Source organism: Varanus komodoensis, unplaced genomic scaffold (genome assembly GCF_004798865.1).
Source record: "Varanus komodoensis strain SLA01 unplaced genomic scaffold, ASM479886v1 scaffold88, whole genome shotgun sequence".
NCBI lineage: Eukaryota > Metazoa > Chordata > Lepidosauria > Squamata > Varanidae > Varanus > Varanus komodoensis.
In genome coordinates this window covers 1,014,523-1,032,898 of record NW_025336576.1, presented here as the reverse complement: position 1 = coordinate 1,032,898, position 18,376 = coordinate 1,014,523, and the positions used below count along the sequence as shown (strand labels likewise).

The window sequence follows — 18,376 nt, the reverse complement described above, 5'->3', positions numbered from 1 at the left end:
TGACCGTCCAAAGCCAGAGGTGTCTTGTGAGAGCGGAAGAGGCTGCTAGGAGCTCGCTCATCCCAGGAGGGCTACTGCCCTTGGAAAGCTGTAGGCGGCGTGTGGGTTTTGCCGGAAATCTTTGCTCTCCTTGGCGTGGCACAGGCGGGGCCCGGCAGCTTGCCAGCCTGGTTCCTGAGCGGCTGCCCCCACTGTGGCGGTGCCCCAGTGAATCGCAGGGGTGAAAATCAGCTCTGTGCAAGAAAATCCATGGCCATTTCCACACAGAACCATTTTCGCCCGGGCTGATTCCCGTCTCACATCTCCTGGTCCTCACTCCCTCGTTGCTTTTCCCTTGCACCGATTCGGGGCTGTGGCAACAACAGTGGCTTCTGCGTTGCTGTTCGAGCAGCAGCAGGGAGTCCTCCGCAGCCCACACGCATTTCGGCCTCCGAATGGGACAGTGGACTTGCACCGAGGCCAGGAAATCAGCGAGGGAGGGGTAGTTAGGGAAGGGGGCATGGTGCTGTTAGACCCTGGGAGGGCCAGACGGAGACCCACCCCTGAGCCCGAGGAGGGGGCAGCAGAAGGAAGTGGCCTCGAGGGCACGGGCAGATGCCCGCGGAGGCCATGCTGAGCAGGAAGGCTTTGACAAAGCCGCAGAAACGGCACGAGGCCGTCTGTGTGGGGTGGGGTGCTGCTGCATGGCATTCCGCAGCAGCCTTCACGGCCTCCCCAGCTCTACTCTTCCAGGATTCTGAGATTCCAAAGCAGCAGCTGCAGCTGGAGGCATGCAGGGGTTCCTTTGGCAACCCCTGGCTCCTTATCCTTGGTTGCCGCATTTCCCTTGCAAGGGGGATCCTCTGAGTGGGAACCGGGCTGAGCTCTTTATGGGTGGAGATGTCACCTGCTCCAGCCTGCCAGCCATCCCAGGCACCTGCAGGGCCAACTGGTGGCTGCCGCAGTTGTCTTTCGTCCTTGTAGTAACATGTTACAGAAAGAGACTGACAATTAAGCACAGAGCAGTAGCCCTTCCCTTTATTGACGTGCAAAGCATGCGCATGTTAAATTCCGGGAGGAGCAGAGCACTGATTCACACCTGTTGGACCAGGTGACTGGCCTTCGTTTGCATCCCTGACTTTTGCTGTGATTCTGTGTTCCTTCGTGGTTCTGCCTAACCAGTTGGGAAACTCAACTGCCCGTGCGGGGCTGTCCGACCTTTGCTTCTAATGGGGCACGGTCTGTGCCTGCGCCTTTTCCCCTGATGGCCAGCAGCAGCTTTAGAGGGCAATTGTGAGAAACAGCCTCTTTGCTAAGGAGGCCCGCTGGCAAGGCACTTGTTCAGGGCCCAGCTGCGCCTGTAAGGCCCAGAATGGGCCCGTTTGCAACTCCAAGGAAGCCGTTCAGTGTGCAAATTCCTCGCATCACGGAGAGGAGGAATTCTAAAATGCGTAGCCTACGATTTGAATGGAAGGATGTCCAGGTTGAACTGAAATCATTCATAAATGGGTATTAGTACCAACCCATTAATGCACCTGAAGCACAAGTTAAGGCTAGGTAAATCTAGATGTACTAAGCTAGTATTCTCTCCGAGAAGTAGGTAAGTAGCAACCCTAGGTCAACTCAGAAGTAAGTGCTCCAGTCTTCTGCGGGGCTTACTCCCTGTTGCATGTGCAGGATTGGAGCCTCGGTTAACTGTCTTACTCTTTTGCCCCTAGGGCTGGATTTTATGTAGGGATCTGGGTGAAGGAACTGTGTCTCTGTGTTTACAAAATACAACATAGAACAACTCCATTAAGGTTGAGGGTTAAACCAGTACTCTAAAGGCACTCTGATGTAGCATTTCAGGCACTTGGCATGTCGCCCAACACAAAGCATTTGCGGGCTTTACGCAAGGTCCTGCAGTAAAGGACACTCTGTGAAAACTCATCAAGACTGAAAAGTAACCAACTAGGAGAGGTAAAGCCCTTCAGTTTGTGACACAAAAACATTTTACGGGACTGACTGAAGCCAGGATAGAGAAAATACAGATTTCTGCCATTCATCCTCTACAGCATATTAGCTACATGCTACCAAGCAGGGAAAAATACTCCCCAAGCCTATTTGAATATATATATATATTCCAGCAGGCAAAACCAGTGTTAGCATGATGCAAAGCTGGCATTTCAAGAAAAGCATTGCTGTGGCAGGCTGCAGATATTTGGATATTGCTCTCGGGGGGGCCAGAAGCCCTGCCTAGTGAGACAGCCAGGGAAGGGGCCTGCTGGCTGTTAGTCTTCGCCACCACACAACACCAGGAGAACCTTCCTGTAGTCCCCGGAGGTGTCGCCCTGAAGAAGAAAGAACACCGGTGAAGCTTCCAACTTTGCTCAGGAAGGCCGGGTTCAGTCCTGCCTCGTGTGGTTAGAAAGCTGCTCATAGCAGCGTTGACCTCGGAATTCTTTGGGCCTGGCCCAGCCCAAGCCCCGGCCCTAAATGGGCTGCCGAACCCACTTCTACCCCGCAGACCTGTGGCCGCAAGCAACTTTGTGCTCAAGTCCCACAAGAAAGCCAAGACAAAGTGCCATCTATTCAGCTCACCTTGATGAAGGAATAGAGGGATTTTCCATACATCCGCTTGAACTCTGCCTTAATATCGATCATGTCGATTTCACAGCGTGACACCATGATTCGAATCAGTGTGGCGTCATCTGTCCCGAAGCCCTGGGCATATGGCGGAGCAGGGAGAAAACTCATGACAAAACTATTTCCACACTGCAGCCTTCAAGCCGGGCTTGCTGTACACAGAGGCCAGCCCCGCATCCTCTTCGTTGCGGAGGCGAACAAGGCAGGGCCTCCAGGGCTTGGGTGGAAGTTCTTCTAGCCCCATATGGCGATGGGGGAGATTGAGCTTGGTTCTGTCCTACTCTGTCCAGGTGGCTGTGGCCCTTTTCCCTTACGCAGAGGGAGCAGCTTGGCTACGGCCTGTGTAGCCCAGCAGGCCCTCGCAAACCTCTCCACAGTTCCCCGGCGGCTCGTCCCATCGCTTGTCCTCCGCTCTTTTCAACCAGATGGGGCCGAGCGCCGACCCTGGCCCTCACCTGTGCCCTCTGCCACTGAGCTTGCACCCTCCCAGGAAACGCTGAGCATGTGACTTAGCATGTGCAGGGAATCTCCTCTTCAAGGGTGCCGTGATGTAAATGCTGATGGGACTGAGTTGCTGTTAAAAGAACTGGCGGGCAGCTTCCTGCCTCAGGTGTGTCTGCCTCGATACTGCGTGACGGCAGGCTGGTGCGTGCGGGAAGCCATTAGCACCTTGGCATTGATTTGTCATGTGCTGGGTTGAGAATGCAATCAGAGCAGAGAATTGCCAGCGTGTCCTTAAAAGCCCACCGCTCCTCCAGGGCGCTGCAGGTGTGCAGTGGCAAAGGAGGGTCAGTCAAAGAACAGACGAGAGTGTGACATGGAGGACCAGAGCCAGGGAAAATCTGGGGGCGCTCCAGGGCCCCCCTCAGCCCCCTCAGGCCTCCCTGGCTTAATTTAGAAATGTCAAGAGCAGGATATTTGAAAGTGTGAGCATGGGCATGCATTTTTTAAAAAAGGAAAGCCGACAGCGCCATCTTTTTACCTTCATGGATTTGTACAGTCTTTCAGCAAAGTAGCCGCTCTTACTTCTCATGCATTTTACTGTGAGGAGGAAACAAAGACAGCCAGGGTTAGCTAAATGGGAGGGGACAGCTCTGACCGGGCCAGCGCCCGATCCAGGAATATGCTCTCCCCAGCAGACCAGGGAGAGGCTGCGCTACTCCAGCAGGCGTTTTCTGCACCACGTGGCCACAAGGCAGGGTCCTTGGCCTCCACCCGTCCCTAGGTCAAGGCTCCCATCGGGCCCAGGAGGCTGGGTTCCAGCGCCCGGCCAGCCAGGAATGCGGTATTAGGTATCACGCATCACACTGCAATCGTCCCAGTGAAGGCTACATTGCAAAAGAAATGCGTAAAATCGGGAAAGCCGAAGAACAGAACGGCCGACGGCAGGTGGAGGGCCATCGCACGCAGCTCAGTCGAGACGCCTCAGCGGTAAACGATGTGCCTCCTGCACAAGCAGCCACGGGGTGGGGAAGATCCTGGACGCTGGCCTGAGGGCACGGCTGGCTTTCGCGAGAGCAGAAGCACTTCAGACGCCCCGCCATAAGCTCACTGCACGGCTCTGGAGCCGGAGGCACCCCCTGCGGTTCTTGGGGCAGCAAGACCAGCGCAAGAGGGTGTGCTTCTGCAGTTCAGCAGGAGACTCACCTATGGCCAGCAAAGCATCCTCCAGATCTCCTGACATCTCTGATTTAATGCTCTCCATAATGTCCTTGCCACTGATGCTCTTGTACTCATCAAAGACTGTGAAGGAGAAGAAAGACTTTTGTCGTGAGCCAAGGTTCTGCCTCGAACGAACACCAGCCACAGTCAGCTTTCCTTAAAATGTTCTTTGCCGCCTCCAGGGCAAGCCGCACAGGTCACAACTCTGAGCAGGCACAGAGTATTTGTTGACTCCAATTTGGCAATTACTTTCTGAAACTCTCCTTATGAATCTGCTTGCACCCCGCACCAGTGGCGCAATTTCTGTGTGCCCAATGTTTGCATCTAGTTTTTAATTGGAAAAAATGATAGCCACCTGAATTGGGCGGATGCAGAGTTCTCAAAATGCAAACGAACAGGCTTGCCAGCTGACGATTTTCAAATGCATGGTCTAAGCAAGGACTGAGCAAGAAACGCACTTGTTTCCCAGCAAGAGCAATGGGAGAAACTGTTGTTGTCATGTCTCTGCGGGGTTCTTAAAAAGGGTGAGGATGTAAAAACCCACAGCATGTATGACAAGCATCACTGACTCAAGTGACAGCAGACCACATTCAATAAATTGGTTGGGGAACCCAAATATTATTCTAAGAAAGGATGGACCCCGTCCCAAGAAGCCACTAAGATGATTCAAGGCTTACCCATGAGGTTCTGAAGGTTTAGTTCAAGACAAGCTCTCTCTCTTTTGCTCTGCAGGCATGAATGGAGGGAGATATGGCAGAATGCAACCTGGCATATCTTCTCATGCACATTCCTCCATGGGAGAAAGAAATTATGTCGGGACTGCCCTGCACAGGGCACCAGAAGCAGGCCTGCCCGGGCAGGTCAGTCTCGGGAATCGTGCCACCTTGCCCTGGCTTGGACAAGAAGCATCTGCAATGCTGGAATACCCCTAATCCTCATGGTTAAGGAGGAAACTCCCTACTTGTCAATATGGTAGAGAAACACCTGAAATTCTGTGTCTTGGAGTTTGCACAGAGGTAGAGAAAGGGCCCGTCCTTTGCATTCATACAGAGCCCACTCAGAGCTTCGTCTTTTTGTGAGAATCACCCAGCAGGTTCACAGCCGTACCCCTTAGTAGGTGGTGCCTGTTCCTTGTGCACAGGATGCCCATGAACTGGGCCTCGTCCGTCCCCCATCTCTTCTCCCCGGCTTCATACAGGGCCTAAAATAAAGGGCACAGGTAAGAAGCATCAGTTCTGAAGGGGCCTTGACAGAAGGATAAGCGTGGCAGAGCGGGGCGGGGGCACGCCCAGGCTCAGCCCTCGGTGGCTAGAAAGGACGGATTGCATGGGGCCCTCCTCTCCATTTTATCTTCACAACAGTCCTGTGAAGTAGGTTACACCAACAAACCCAACATCACAGTGCGCTCCGTTGCCAAGGGGGGCCTCCACGCAGTCTCCCCAGCCCAGCTCTAGCCACTGCCTGGCACTGGCTCTCATTTCCCTAGCTGCTGGATCCAAACCAGGCCGGAGTGGAGCCTGTGTCCGCGTTAACCTACATGGAACCCAGCAGATTCGAAACAAAAGCTAAGTTCTGCATCATTTAAAGCGCTGCAGGTGGAGAGGCAGCCTGGGATCGGCAGACCGACTCTTCTGCAAGCGCCCCTGGGAAGTCTTGTTCTGAGCATCCATTGGCGTGGCACAAAGGCCTACAGACCTGAGCGTCCTGCTGAACCTGGCCCTCATTCACATGGTGGCTCTCATCGCGGTTGCCCTGTTGAAGGGAGAGACACAAGCATTAGACTCCGCGCAGTCCGTCTCGGGAAGCTCAGCAAACAGGCCGCACGAGGAGGCGTGCTCAGGAGGGAGTGAAGGAGGGAGCTGCTGCTGACTGGCTTCTCCAGGGCACGGTCAGATAGCCCAGCCGGCACTACGGAGGTCCTGTCAAAAGACATCTTGAGTTTTATTTGCTGGACAGCTCAGAGCCCATCTTGGCTCGTTTACTGCATATGTGAGCACCCAGCAGTCCCGATTCGGATTCAAAGCCATCATGCTTCAGGGGGATGATTTAAGCGACCCGCCCCCGTACCCCCAAATTCCACCGCCTCCCCTGCGGAGGCGGGTGATCCTATGGCTCATTTCGTTTCTGCGGGACTTAGGGCTACTTACTGTCGACAGGGAGACCAGGACTCTCCGGAACATGGAGGAGGTGTCCGAGACGATGTCGTCCTCGAGGCTGCTGCCATACTCTGCCCGGAAGGAGCCGCCGCCGCCATCAGCCCGGGCCACGCGGTCGTGTCGGGCTGAGCTCTAGCAGAGCGGGCGCCTCACCCTCCTCAAGGAAGAGGCGATGCGCGACTCTCCTCCCCGCACCCAGCAGCCGGCAAGATGCCTTGCGGAGCCACTGGGGCCGTGCCGCAGCGGCCCACCCTGCCCCGCAAACCCGCCGTGGGTTTTCGCTGGACCCCTGCGCCCCTGGACGAGCCGCGCGGGCCCCCTCGACTCGCTGGCTGGCTTCTCGCTTGGGAAGGCACGTGGCACTGCTGCGCACTGTCTGGCTGGCAGGCCTCCAAGGGGCGCAGCCGTGCAAACTCCCAGTTGCAAATGAGCACAAAGAGAGCGGAATTTGGTTTACTCCCCCACCCCTAATTCTATCAACAAAATGATAGGATTTTGTTGATAGGATGATAGAATGTTCTGGAAATGGCAGAACAAAAGACGCGGGACGTTCCGTGAAAGGCAAGGAATGTAGCTAGACTAGCATGCCCGCAGCCCCCCCACACGACCCGCCCCTGGCCCCCCGCAAGGCAGTGAGTTCCCAGGTGGTCACGGCTGGAAGTTACTAAGGGAAGGCAACCCAGCTTGGGCCCAATCCACTGCAAAGCGCTTCCGTATAAACCCCCTTGATGTTGATTGGGTGTGTGGAAGGAATTGGGGGTTACACAGGAGGTACCACAAAACACATACACCAAAAAAGCCCCCTGCCAGCAGAGAAGCATCTCCAAATACCTACGTTGCCGGTAGGTTTCGTTAATCCGTCGGATTTCCTCATTGGTGCGAGAAGCGAGGATTTCTATCAGGCAGCCCTCATCGGTGCCAGCACCCTACGTAACACAGAGCGAGAAACATTGCTGGAGAGAGAGGGAAGGCTGACCTCGAAGCAGGCAGGACTTGCAGGGAACTCCCCCGTCTGTTAGGGAACCATCGCAAACCCCGGGACAGAAACAAGGACCCCAGGAACCTCAAAACAGCTAAAAGTGCTGCTGCTGCCTTCAGCTTCTTGGCACACTTCTACCCTTTAAGGTAGAACAAGCGCTGTGTTGGCTTGCTCTGCCCACAAACAGAGGCGCACAACCGCGTCTGTTTCTAGTCCTCATGAAGGCAGGGAAGAACTTAGAAGGACAGAGGAAGACGCCTCGGGGCCACACACCTGCGTCAGTGTCAAGAGAGTGCTCTCCAGCCTACTTTTTCCTTGCCACGTGCCCATTTCCCAAGTTGGCTCCCAACGCCCACTGGCCCCCCAGTCCCAGACTCGGCGTCTGCTGAAGTCGACTCTAATCCACGAGGGCTTTTGCGGCAGCACGCTTGTTGCTTTCAAGGTGCCACGGCAGGACTGCTTGCTTTAATGCAAACCAACCCAACGCTGCTGCAGTTGGGGGCGTTCTATCCCCTCTCTGCCAGTCCTCCCCACCTGGAGGCATGACAACAGCCAGCATTCCAGACCGCTGGCCACGCTGGAGGGGGGCTGGGAATCAAAGCCCGGAACATCTGGGGAGCCCCCACCGACCCCCCCGTCAAGCTTGCCTTGGTAGCCTGAAACTGCACGTGGGAGGTGCTCGTGATGCATTCCAGCGGCAGAATCTAGCTGCGTATCAAACCCCTCCCTCTGAGATTTCTCCAAGACACCAGCTTATTATTCAGAGTTCCCCGGTACTCTCCAAGATTTGGCAAACCTTGATGGCTCTGTGTAGCTCCTCCACATCATACAGGGTGACAGGGGTCATCAGTCCAATAATCACCTTCTCAAAGTTGCCACTCAGCTCAGATTTCAAGTCACTGATCAAATCCTGTGGGGAAAGATGTGCTTGGGATGCGAACATCACTTGACACCAGGGGTGCTCAAACTTTGTAAACAGAGGGGCAGTTCACTGTCCCTGAGACTGTTGGGGGCGTGGACTATAGTTTGAAAAAAATATGAATTCATATGTCTTCATCTCTCTCTCTTCCCACCACCCTCCTCTCTTCTGTATTTCTGCTCCGTATTCCCGCTCTGTATTCCAAGGCAACACATGCGTGCAATAGGGGGAAGAGCCGGCGCACGTGCTAAATTGTGACAGCTCCCTTCAACTGCACGTGCGCCGGCTCTCTGCTAGTCTCTGAGTGAGTCCAAAAGCTCTCTGCTAGTCTCTGAGCGAGAGATCGTTTTCTCCAAGTGAGTCCAAAAGCTCTGAGGTGGGCCGGGTAAATGACCATGGCGGGTCGTATCCAGCCCGCAGGCTGTAGTTTGAGGACCCGTGCATTACACGAAGCATTATGTGCCAAGCGATCCAGTGAACATGCTCTCAGCCAAAGAGAAGCCTTTGGTTAGGAAAGGCAGGAAGTCCAAGGTTGAAGCGTCTCTACTTGGTGCAAGAGAAATGCCGTGAGGTGGGAAAAGAATAACCAGGCGTGCTATTCATTAACTTTTAACCAAGCAGCCTGCCATGAGCCAAGCAAGACAAAAGAGAATTGCATTATGCACCAGAGAATTTTACAGGTGGAAGAAGTGTGATACACATACAGGAAACATCGGTGCTTCTGGGAACTGTGCACAGCTCCGTTCTAAGGGCCTGCACATTTTAATTTACAAAGGTCTCCCTGGGCCAGCCTGCCCACGTGCCCCATGGAGGCGGCGGCGACGGCATCAGCCTCGGCGGGCCTCAGCACAGCAGCACTGAATGCCACCTACCCGGCCAATTGTGGACTTGTATCTTATTTTTATTTCCTGCCGCTGGGCCAAGTTCCTGTTGACCAAGACCTCAATGATGGCATCTTCATCTGTGCCTGGTGCAAAAGAAAAGCAAGGGATTTGTTTGAAATCCAGGGAGCAAGACAAAGGTGCAGGGAAAAAAGCGCCTCCGTTTATCATACTATGAAACAACTGCTGGGAAGCCAAAAGGCAAGGCCGGGACTTAAAACCACCCTTGCGGCCAAACATCACCCTTCAGAAGCTTTCATGTGCCAGTTTTTCCCAGCCTGGTCCCCGGTAGGCACATTTTACAATTCCCTGCATGCCTGGTTCACACAGTCACTGCAGCCACAGCATGATGCTGGAGGCAGTCAGAATTTGGGGCTGGGGGGAGCTGGGGTCTAGTCCCCACTTGACAATGCCAGGATGGCTGGGCCATCAAACCAACACAAGGGAGATGCTTCGTGCGTTCAGTTCCTGGCATCCGCTGTGGTTAATTTCCCTAATATATCAATGTATCAAAGCAAATCCCGCTGCGCTTCCGTGGCCCATCGATGCAGAACTGAGAGTCTGCCCTGTGCAGCATGCAGTCGTTCCCTGGGAGCACGCGGGACCGTGGGGACAGATTCGGGGTCGCATGGAAGGAAGAGACCTACGTACCCAGTCCTTTCATGGCCTGGCGGAGTTTCTGGGCATCTGCATCAGCGTTGAAGTTGGAAGCTCCCTTCACGGTTCCCGCCTAAAGCCACAGAATTTCAGCAGTCAAAGGCTGGGACACGCACGATGGCGCAGGCGTGTTGATGGCAGCCCTCCCTACCTGAGGCACCCCAGATGCGTGGGGCTACAGCTCCCAGCACCCCTAACTAGGCACTGGGCTCCATAGTTCAACATCTGGCGGGTGAGCACCAGGTTCCGGTACACAAGCAGGGATGCCTGGTCCTAGAACCATGGGACACCCCCTGAGCTTGCAAGAAGGGAACTGCTCAAACACCACAGCCGCTGGAGACAAGGGGGCAGGCTGGAAGCAACTGGACTCTGAGCAAGTCCGCCCACCCAGCCAGCAGCACTCGGAAAAGCGTCCCTGCAGCCTCCGGACGACGGTGCTCCGGTGAAACTTCCCTGCCCACAAGCTGGTTTGTGGCGGCAAAGCGAGCCAGACTTTTGCCGCACCTCCGATTCGAGGGACGTGCAGTGGTGTCTCGGCGCACGAACACCTCGGTTCACGACCGAATCGGGTCGTGAACAAAAATTCCATGAAAACTTTGAGGTGGGCCGCGAGCTCCGCACTGGGTGGCGGTCAAGATCGCAGCCATCTCCCCACGCCCCCGAGTGGGGAGATGGCCACGGCCGCAGTCGCGCTCGTGCCGGGAAGGCGTGCGTGGTCTTGCCACTGCCCCCAACCAGCACGACCGCGGCCGTGTCCCCACCCCCGAGTGACTATACAAAAAACGAGTGACTCTGGGCAGATTTTTCCCCAAAACTGACCCTGCAGCTAAGAGACAAAGGAGAGAGGAGACCCCTGAAAGAGATCCCCCCAGTGTCCTCATGGAGGGGGCCTCTCCCTCCAAACAATAACCTCCCCCCCCCCCAGGTTAGTGTTCTCCACTGTACGGTGCAGTACTTTGTTGTTCTTTGTCACTTTATTTCAAATTTTTCTGTAAAAAAAAATAGTTACAGAACGGATTAACCTTATTTACACTGAACCTTATGGGGAAATTTGACTTGGCTCACAACCAATTTGGGCCACGACCAGAGTTGTGGGACAGGTTAAGTCAGTGAGCCGAGGTACCTCTGAACTCTCCTTGCAGCTCAGTGCTAAAGTCTGCACCTTCCGTGTGGAAAGTCCACGGATCAGCCCTCATTTAAAGAAAGCGGCCCAGCTGCCAAACGGAGGACGGCTCCTGCTTGGGATGCTATGAATGCCACCGCCAGCCGAAGGGCGTAAAGCTGGCCCCCGGAGCGACCGCTGGCCAGGGGGAAGGGACCTCAAGTGCCCTGGGTGCTTTTGCACAACAAAGTCTTATCTTGCAGGGGCAACACTGGGTGGGAAGTTCTTGCAGGCAGCCGAGAATCACCCTCTAAGCTAGGGGGCGAACAAGCACCATGAACGGCCATGGGTTTTTTGGCCCCACTGCCGCCAGTTCTGTTTGTACAAGATCATATCCTCCTGCAGCGATATCTGATAAACATGATCCGGGAACGCTTCCTGATGTCCCCCACACCCAGCCAGCGCCACGGAACACTGAACCCGTTCATTGGGCCCGGGAAGTGCCAGGTGCCACATGCGCCCTGCCTGGCCGGTAAACTACTCACCATGGCAATGGACTCTCTGCCCCAGTATGGAATCCCCCGAGAAGGTTCTCTGCAGCAGCGGAGGAACAAGGAAGCGGATTGTGAGAGATAATATTTAACCAAGCCCCGCACCACCTCCCGAGTTGATGCTTCCGCAAACGCCCTGCCCCTGGGGAGTTGCGGCCCCCCACAGAGCAATCAGGCAACACAATGAGAGGATTCTGAAAAGCACCCGGGCTGGGCTTGCTAGCTAACGCATGAATGCAATGTGCTGTCAGGAGCAGAATTTGGCCCCTTGATGCGCTGCCTGCCTTGAACCCAAGCTATGTCCGCAGGAAGTGCGGGGCACGCGCACACACGCATCTGGCAACCCTGTGGGGTCATTTTCAGCACACACTGCTTCAGAAGCCAGCTTTGGCTGAAAGGCTGAGTACATCATATTCTGTTGCAACCATTAAGGTGCAGTCCCACGAACATTTAGGGAGAAAAGAAATCCTACAAGTCATGACGGTTTGTTCATCAACATCAAGTGCTCAAGACCTGGCAATAGGGGATAAAATGTGAAGTGTCATTTTGAAATGTGACGGTTAACATGTACTGCTCTGGTGATGGCATTCGCATCCTGGCTTAGAAGTTGACCTGTGCCATTTGTTTGTCCTCTCTCTCTCTCTCTCTCTCTCTCTCTCTCTCTCTCTCTCTCTCTCTCTTTCAAAACTTTTCTCGACTGTCCCTTGTCTCTTGGGATGGTTTAACAATATGTCAAAATAAAACAGAACACAGCATCCTAATGAAAATTTTCCTATCAACAATAAAACCTTATTAAAACAATCAAATCTTAAACCATTGGGAAAAGAAAAAGGATTTAGCCTGGTGCCAGAAAGAATAAAGTGAGTGCCAGGCGAACCTCTCTGGGGCGTGTGTTCCACAGTCGTGGCGCCACCACAGAGAAGGCCCTTCTCCAGGCAGTCACCCTCCTAATTGCCTTCAAGGAGAGCTCCTTGAGGGCAGATCCCCACAGAAGGGAAGACTCAAGCCCTGCTTGGACACTTCTTCCACTCTGGGGGGCACAAGGCTGCACGCTGAGCCCCGGCTCCACCCCTCTGCCGACCCACAGCAGGTGCGGGTGTTTGCAATGGGGCCGGGCTCCCTCCCTCGCCCACAGAGCTGCAGGTGCCTCGGTTGCTTCGTCCTCTTGGGGATTGTCAGGGATTGCGTTTGAAGCATTTATTAACCTCAAGCAAAGGTATTCAAGTCAGTTAGGGTGCAGCTGATCCTATGGGCTGCACCCTCAATGTAAGACCCCAGACTCCGAGGGATCTTTTCCTCCTTGCTCTTCTGCGCAGCCCCTTTGCTAGACACGTGCTTTGGGTCACTGAGGCCCTTCAGCAGGTGCAGGAAACATGCCAGTTCTCAGCCCGGCTTCGCAGCCTCCTCTGCCCCTCCGCCAGGTCAAGTTGCCGACCTCAGAGCGGCAGCCCGTGCAGCACTTTCTGCAAGGGATGGGGATCCGAAAGGGGACTTCGGCTGCAAGTGAGGAGCTCTGTCCCTGGCCTCAGAGCTGGGTTTACGGAGCATCTCATGTCCCCCAGAGCATCCTAGACTCTCGCATGGAAAGAGCTCACCGCCATGGTCTACAACCAGCGAAGAAGCAAGACAAAGCACAGCACATACCTTGCCCATAGTGACTTCTGGCTGTCGGGGGCACGTCCACCTGCAAGCACTTTTATTTATGTCGTAAAGCTTTTACAGGCCATCCACTAAAAGTGTCTCGGAATGTTCTTTCCCTTCACTCTTAGAGCTGCACACGTAAGCTCGGTACGCGATGGCTCACTGCCCTGATCGGCCACTGCTCTCTCCCAACCAGCCTCTTCATATGTATTCATATCAGATGAGGCCTTCTTTTTCCTTGAACAGTTCTACAAACATTTCCCAACTTGTTCTTTGTGGTTTTGCCTTGTCCAGGACAGGAAACCTATTAAGCAAGAATGGTTCTTGCAATGTTCTCCTTTCCATGGGTCAAGCCACTTACCAGGAAGCCTCCGTGAGGGGCCTGAAGCCACCACTGCCACAAACCGCCACCAGCCCTCCCCCTCGTTTCCTCCTGGACCTTCTAGGGCTGAACTGGCTGCTCGGATTTACAAGAAAGAACTCGATGCGTGTCTAGAAGGGGGGTGTGCCTGCATTTTACCAAGGCATTCCACCCACAGGTAGGGGGAACGGAACCCAGCTGCCCCCAGGCTCCACCGTGTACCTTGCTGTCCCTCGTCCCACAGAGAAGAGCCAAAGGAAACGGAAAGCGGGGAGAACAGGTTCAGCTCCCTTCTGCTGTGGATTCTGTTACATAACAGACTGGAGTGATGCCCTGGTGACATCCAGGATGTGACAGCCACCAATTTTGATGGCTTTAAAAGGGCTTAGACATATTCATGAGCAACGAAGCTCATGCGGCTGCTGGTTCGGTGGTACCTTCCATATCAGTAGCGGCTTCTACCAGTTACCGCAGGAGAGGGTAACTGACGCCCACGTGTGGGCATCCGGTCCGCCATGCTGGCCTGGACAGGTCTTTGGCCTGATCCCACACAGCTCAACTTAAGTTCAGATGCAAATGTGACAATTTACTCTTGCCTTCTCTGCCCTGCCACATATTCAAATAACCCTAATCCATTCCAGCTGCAAAGCATCTTCATTTGCTGTTCTTTCCATCGCTTTATTTATTTATTTATTTATTTATTCAGAAAATTTCTATGCCGCCCCATTCGCCGAAGCCTTGGGGCGGCTCACAAAACATCAATTAAAATATAATACACTAAAAATATAAAATGAATTAACAATATAAAATAAGTCGCCCTGGCCAAGGCATGGGCTTTGCAACAGCAGAACGGAAAGCGATGCAAAACATAACACTGAATGCTTGTTTGCTGTTCTGCCCATATTTCCTGTCTGCCTTGCACGGAAAGAGCGCGTCAGCTGCTCTCCTGGAGTGGTCGCTTTCCATTAGCCGGCTGCCAGAATGACGGGGTTTATTCGTTCAAATCTCTACTTCCCACTTTTCAGAATCACAAGCAAGCCTGGAGTGGAGGTTCCAGTGGGGAAGCAGGGCCAGCTGCCTCGATCGAGTCATCGAGTCCTCTTAACATCCATCTCAGTGGGAGACGGTTGCAGCATCGAAGTGTCAGCAGGGGCAGCTGCCCAAACGCTTTCTGCGCACTGCACATGAGCTTGATCTGCAGAAATCGGCAACTTTGTGCATCAAGTTGCTGCTAAAGGCAAAGCCCAGGGGCCAGCTAAGACCTCGGCAAAGCAACCCTCCCGAGGTATGTCAGGTCAGGTGCTTCCTGCTGGACTTCCATGAGTTACCCTCACCTCAAATGCTGCCTCAGGAACACATGCAGGGTATATTTAATAAATAAAGCCAGTCTACTTTGCGGACTGCATTGAAGTAGGCATTTCCAGCTGCAATGTTGCCTGGCGCATCCTGTATTCCTTTGGCAGTGTTACTGCCCACATGCTGACAGGAGGAGGGGGCCCATGCTACACTCTTTCCCTGCCCCCCCACTCCGAGGGCTGCAGTGGAAGATGCATCCGTTCTTCGAGGGCACACTGGGGTACCACATGCATTTGGAAACAGAACAGTGAACTCATGCCCACCTCCCGGGAAGTCACTTGCTTGTGCAAACAGGCCCTTTGTGGGATGCATTTCATGACTAGACAAGGCTCAAAACGCAACCCAAGCAATCTCCAGTTAATCACAGCAGTGCCCACAATTAAATCTTTGCGTCATTTCAAAAGGTCTCTCCTGCTTTGCATCCCACCTTTGCATGTGCTCATTAATTCACCAAATCCTGCAGTTCTCTGCTTTGGATGATACTCATTTTCAAAGCTGCGTTTAGAGTGGAACAAACCCTGGTTTGCACTGCCTTGCCCAGTGGAAAGATACTGGCTCTCCAGCTCGGGGTAGGAAAAAGTGTTTCCTAAGTAGAAAGAAAGCTTTTTACTTTCTGCAGCCACACACTGCTTGCCTCGCGCGTTTGAGTCATTCACAGCACTGCCCTTTCAACATTCTGGTGCAGCGCTTCTTCAACCCTCACTGTGTGTGACAGACGCACCAAGATCCAATGCAGTGACCAATCAACATGTGGGCCATGTAATGCACAATATGAACATCCTCCAGAAAGGCCTTAGAGGCCAGGCAATGGCAAGTGTGCAGAAACGCCACAGATTAGAAATGCTGGCTGAAACATTCTTCCTTCTCGGGCAAGTTTCTAGCTCTTATGGTTTTACAAGATGTGCACAAGAAGCCCGGTTAACTCTGAGAAGCCAAAGATGCTTCTGATAAGACGCTGAGTGGGAGCAATGCCGTTTCTTATTCCTGCATATAATTACCAGAACCAAAATAAATTATGCAACATAATAGGAGCTGCTGTTCTAAGGAATCCTGCACATTTTGTTGATTGACGTGGTTTACGCAGATCAGAGAAACCCACTTGCCTCCTCACAGTTTTTAGAATGGAATAGACAACTCTGGCTCAGAAGGAGATACTACAAACATCAAGCACACCAGAAAATTTGCAAAGTACAGGCTAGAACAGCTTAGGAAAAACTAACCTCCTGGATCTTACACAGAGAACAGAAGTTGCTGCACTGGTCCAACTGGTTTATGTAGCTCATTAGGTGGAGTATTTATTATAATTGCATGTCTAAAACTAACCCTTAAACAGTGAGGGTTGTATAACAAACGAAACCTCTTACCTCTCAAAACAAATTTAACTCCCAAGGATGCTAGGCACACAGGAGAGGAGCAGTTGCTAGCAAGAAATGGCCTCCTAGGAGTAGACCAGTCCTTCGCCTGTTTGTTGAACATTTGCATGCCAATTTGGTTATGCGTGGAAGGCGGGTGGGGATTGCTTTCTAGACAACGAGCACCACACCCCACTGCTGGAAGTGGTTTTTTCCAAGCCCAGCTCACATTTAATCATATCCTTCAGTTTAACACTCTTTTTTCTAAGTACGCCCAGGACTGTGCCTTTATGGGGACTACAATCCACTGAATTCAATAGGATTTGCTTTTGATTAAACGTAGTTTACGATCGCACTGCTATTCTTGTTAGATCCCACACACGCGTAAACGTGTTGCTTACTGTTCCCCTTGGTGAAGAAGGGTAAAGGGACATGAAGCCTCCCAGGCGGTTTGGGCTGCCTTGGCAGGTCCCAGGGCCCCTAACTTTTCCACCTATTCACAGGACTCCAGGTGCTCAAGGAGGTGGAAAAGTGCAGTAACCCCACCTCTTTCAGCAGATCACAGAGCTTTGATAACTAGCTGACAAAACTCTGGTTCCGTATAAAAGGTTTTTTGACGGGGGTTCCTGTGCTGTTTTTCATATGGAGATCTGCACTCTTACTTATGAGTATACCCTAGCGCAGCAAACATGAAATTAGGCAAGTTTTACAAGACACTTTTTACAACAGTACCATATTCTACAGCACTACTAAATCCTAACAGAGCAGTAAGTGAATGGAAATCAGAACAGCATTTTAAACATCCTGGTTAAGAAGAATGATGTGAGAAGAGGAAATATGGCTTCCTTAGTGTGAAATCCTACACGTTTGGACCAGAAGAGGTCCTACAACTTCCAGCCAGCCGTAACAGCCCCTGAAGGGCAGGTATTGCTGAGCTTTTTAAAAAGGGTTAACATGTGTAGGACTGCACTTTAACTGCCCGTGCAAAGGGAGCTGCTGGGAGGCAATTTTCGGGCCACCAACAAAAACTGACATGCTCCCAAACACACACAAACCACTGCCATTATATGGCACCCCATGGCATCTTGTCCCTGAAAAGGAGCAGAATTTCAGGTAGTGAAGGAAAATTGCTCTTTAAAAAAAAAAAAAAGCATTTATATACTACAAAAAAAAAAAAAAAAAGCAGAGACATCACCCTGCCAACAAAAGTGCGTATAGTCAAGGCTATGGTTTTCCCAGTTGCAAGGTATGGCTGTGAAAGCTGGACTATAAGGAAGGCTGAGCGCAAAAGGAATGAGGCCTTTGAATTGTGGTGCTGGAGGAGACTCCTGCAAGTCCCTTGGACCGCGAGGCGATCAAACCGGTCAGTCCTAGAGGAGATCAACCCTGACTGCTCTTTAGAAGGCCAGATCCTGAAGATGAAGCTCAAGTACTTTGGCCACCGAATGAGGACTCCCTGGAGAAGAGCCCAGTGCTGGGAACAATGGATGGCAAACGGAGGAGGGGACGGCAGAGGATGAGGTGGCTGGATGGGGTCACTGGGGCAGTGGGTGTGAGCTTGAGTGAACTCCGGGGATGGTGGAGGGCGGGAAGGCCTGGAGGAGTGTTGTCCATGGGGTCGCGATGGGTCGGACGCGACTTCGCGACTGGCAACATACTACGTTATTTACTAAAGAGCCCTCAAGGCGGTGCAGGACAATTTTAAACAATAAACCGCGAAGAGGAAAAGCAGCAGTCCACCGAAAGCACGGGGCAATTTTTAAAGGCGAAGTCGCTCAGGCCCTTCTTGCCCTTCCTACGAGCCGTCGCTCTTCCAGGGGCCAGCAGCCCGGGCGTGGGCGAAGCCTGCCGGCCACCCCCGCCCCCCGCAGACCCCGGGGGCAGCAGCGGGCCCGGCAGGCAGCCGGCGGCCCCCTCCTCTCGCAGGCGCCCCCCCGCGCGGCCCTCCGCCGGGGCGCCGGGAGCTGTGCCTCGGCCGCGGGGGCGGACTGCCCGCCTGCCCCGGACCCGCGACAAGCCCCGCGCAACCTCCCGGAGCTGCGCCGGAGGAAGCCGCAGCCCGGCGACGGCGCCCACGCGGCCACCGGGCGCAGCACGGCAAAGCCGACCCCGCGAGGAGCTCGGCTCGCGGGCAGGCTGCCCCTTCGGCCTGCCC

At 53.5% G+C, this 18,376-nt stretch overlaps 1 protein-coding gene across 2 annotated transcripts; it reads right to left on the bottom strand.

Annotated features, from left to right (window-relative positions):
- Nucleotides 1-995: 995 nt before the first annotated feature.
- On the bottom strand, nt 996-17,338 carry ANXA4 (annexin A4). 2 transcript variants are annotated; one of them, XM_044417444.1, is made up of 14 exons: nt 13,690-13,776; nt 13,156-13,195; nt 11,506-11,554; nt 9,853-9,931; nt 9,193-9,287; nt 8,198-8,311; nt 7,258-7,348; nt 6,414-6,493; nt 5,962-6,018; nt 5,374-5,467; nt 4,252-4,347; nt 3,587-3,645; nt 2,560-2,682; nt 996-2,309 (listed from the first exon to the last, which is right to left on the bottom strand). In XM_044417444.1, exons 3-14 carry the CDS (start codon nt 11,506-11,508, stop codon nt 2,250-2,252), a joined length of 951 nt encoding a protein of 316 aa, XP_044273379.1. In that variant the 5' UTR covers nt 11,509-11,554; nt 13,156-13,195; nt 13,690-13,776; the 3' UTR covers nt 996-2,249. The 2 variants fall into 2 exon arrangements, with proteins under 2 accessions (XP_044273379.1, XP_044273378.1); XM_044417443.1 differs by lacking the exons at nt 13,156-13,195; nt 13,690-13,776 and adding an exon at nt 16,234-17,338.
- Nucleotides 17,339-18,376: the final 1,038 nt, after the last annotated feature.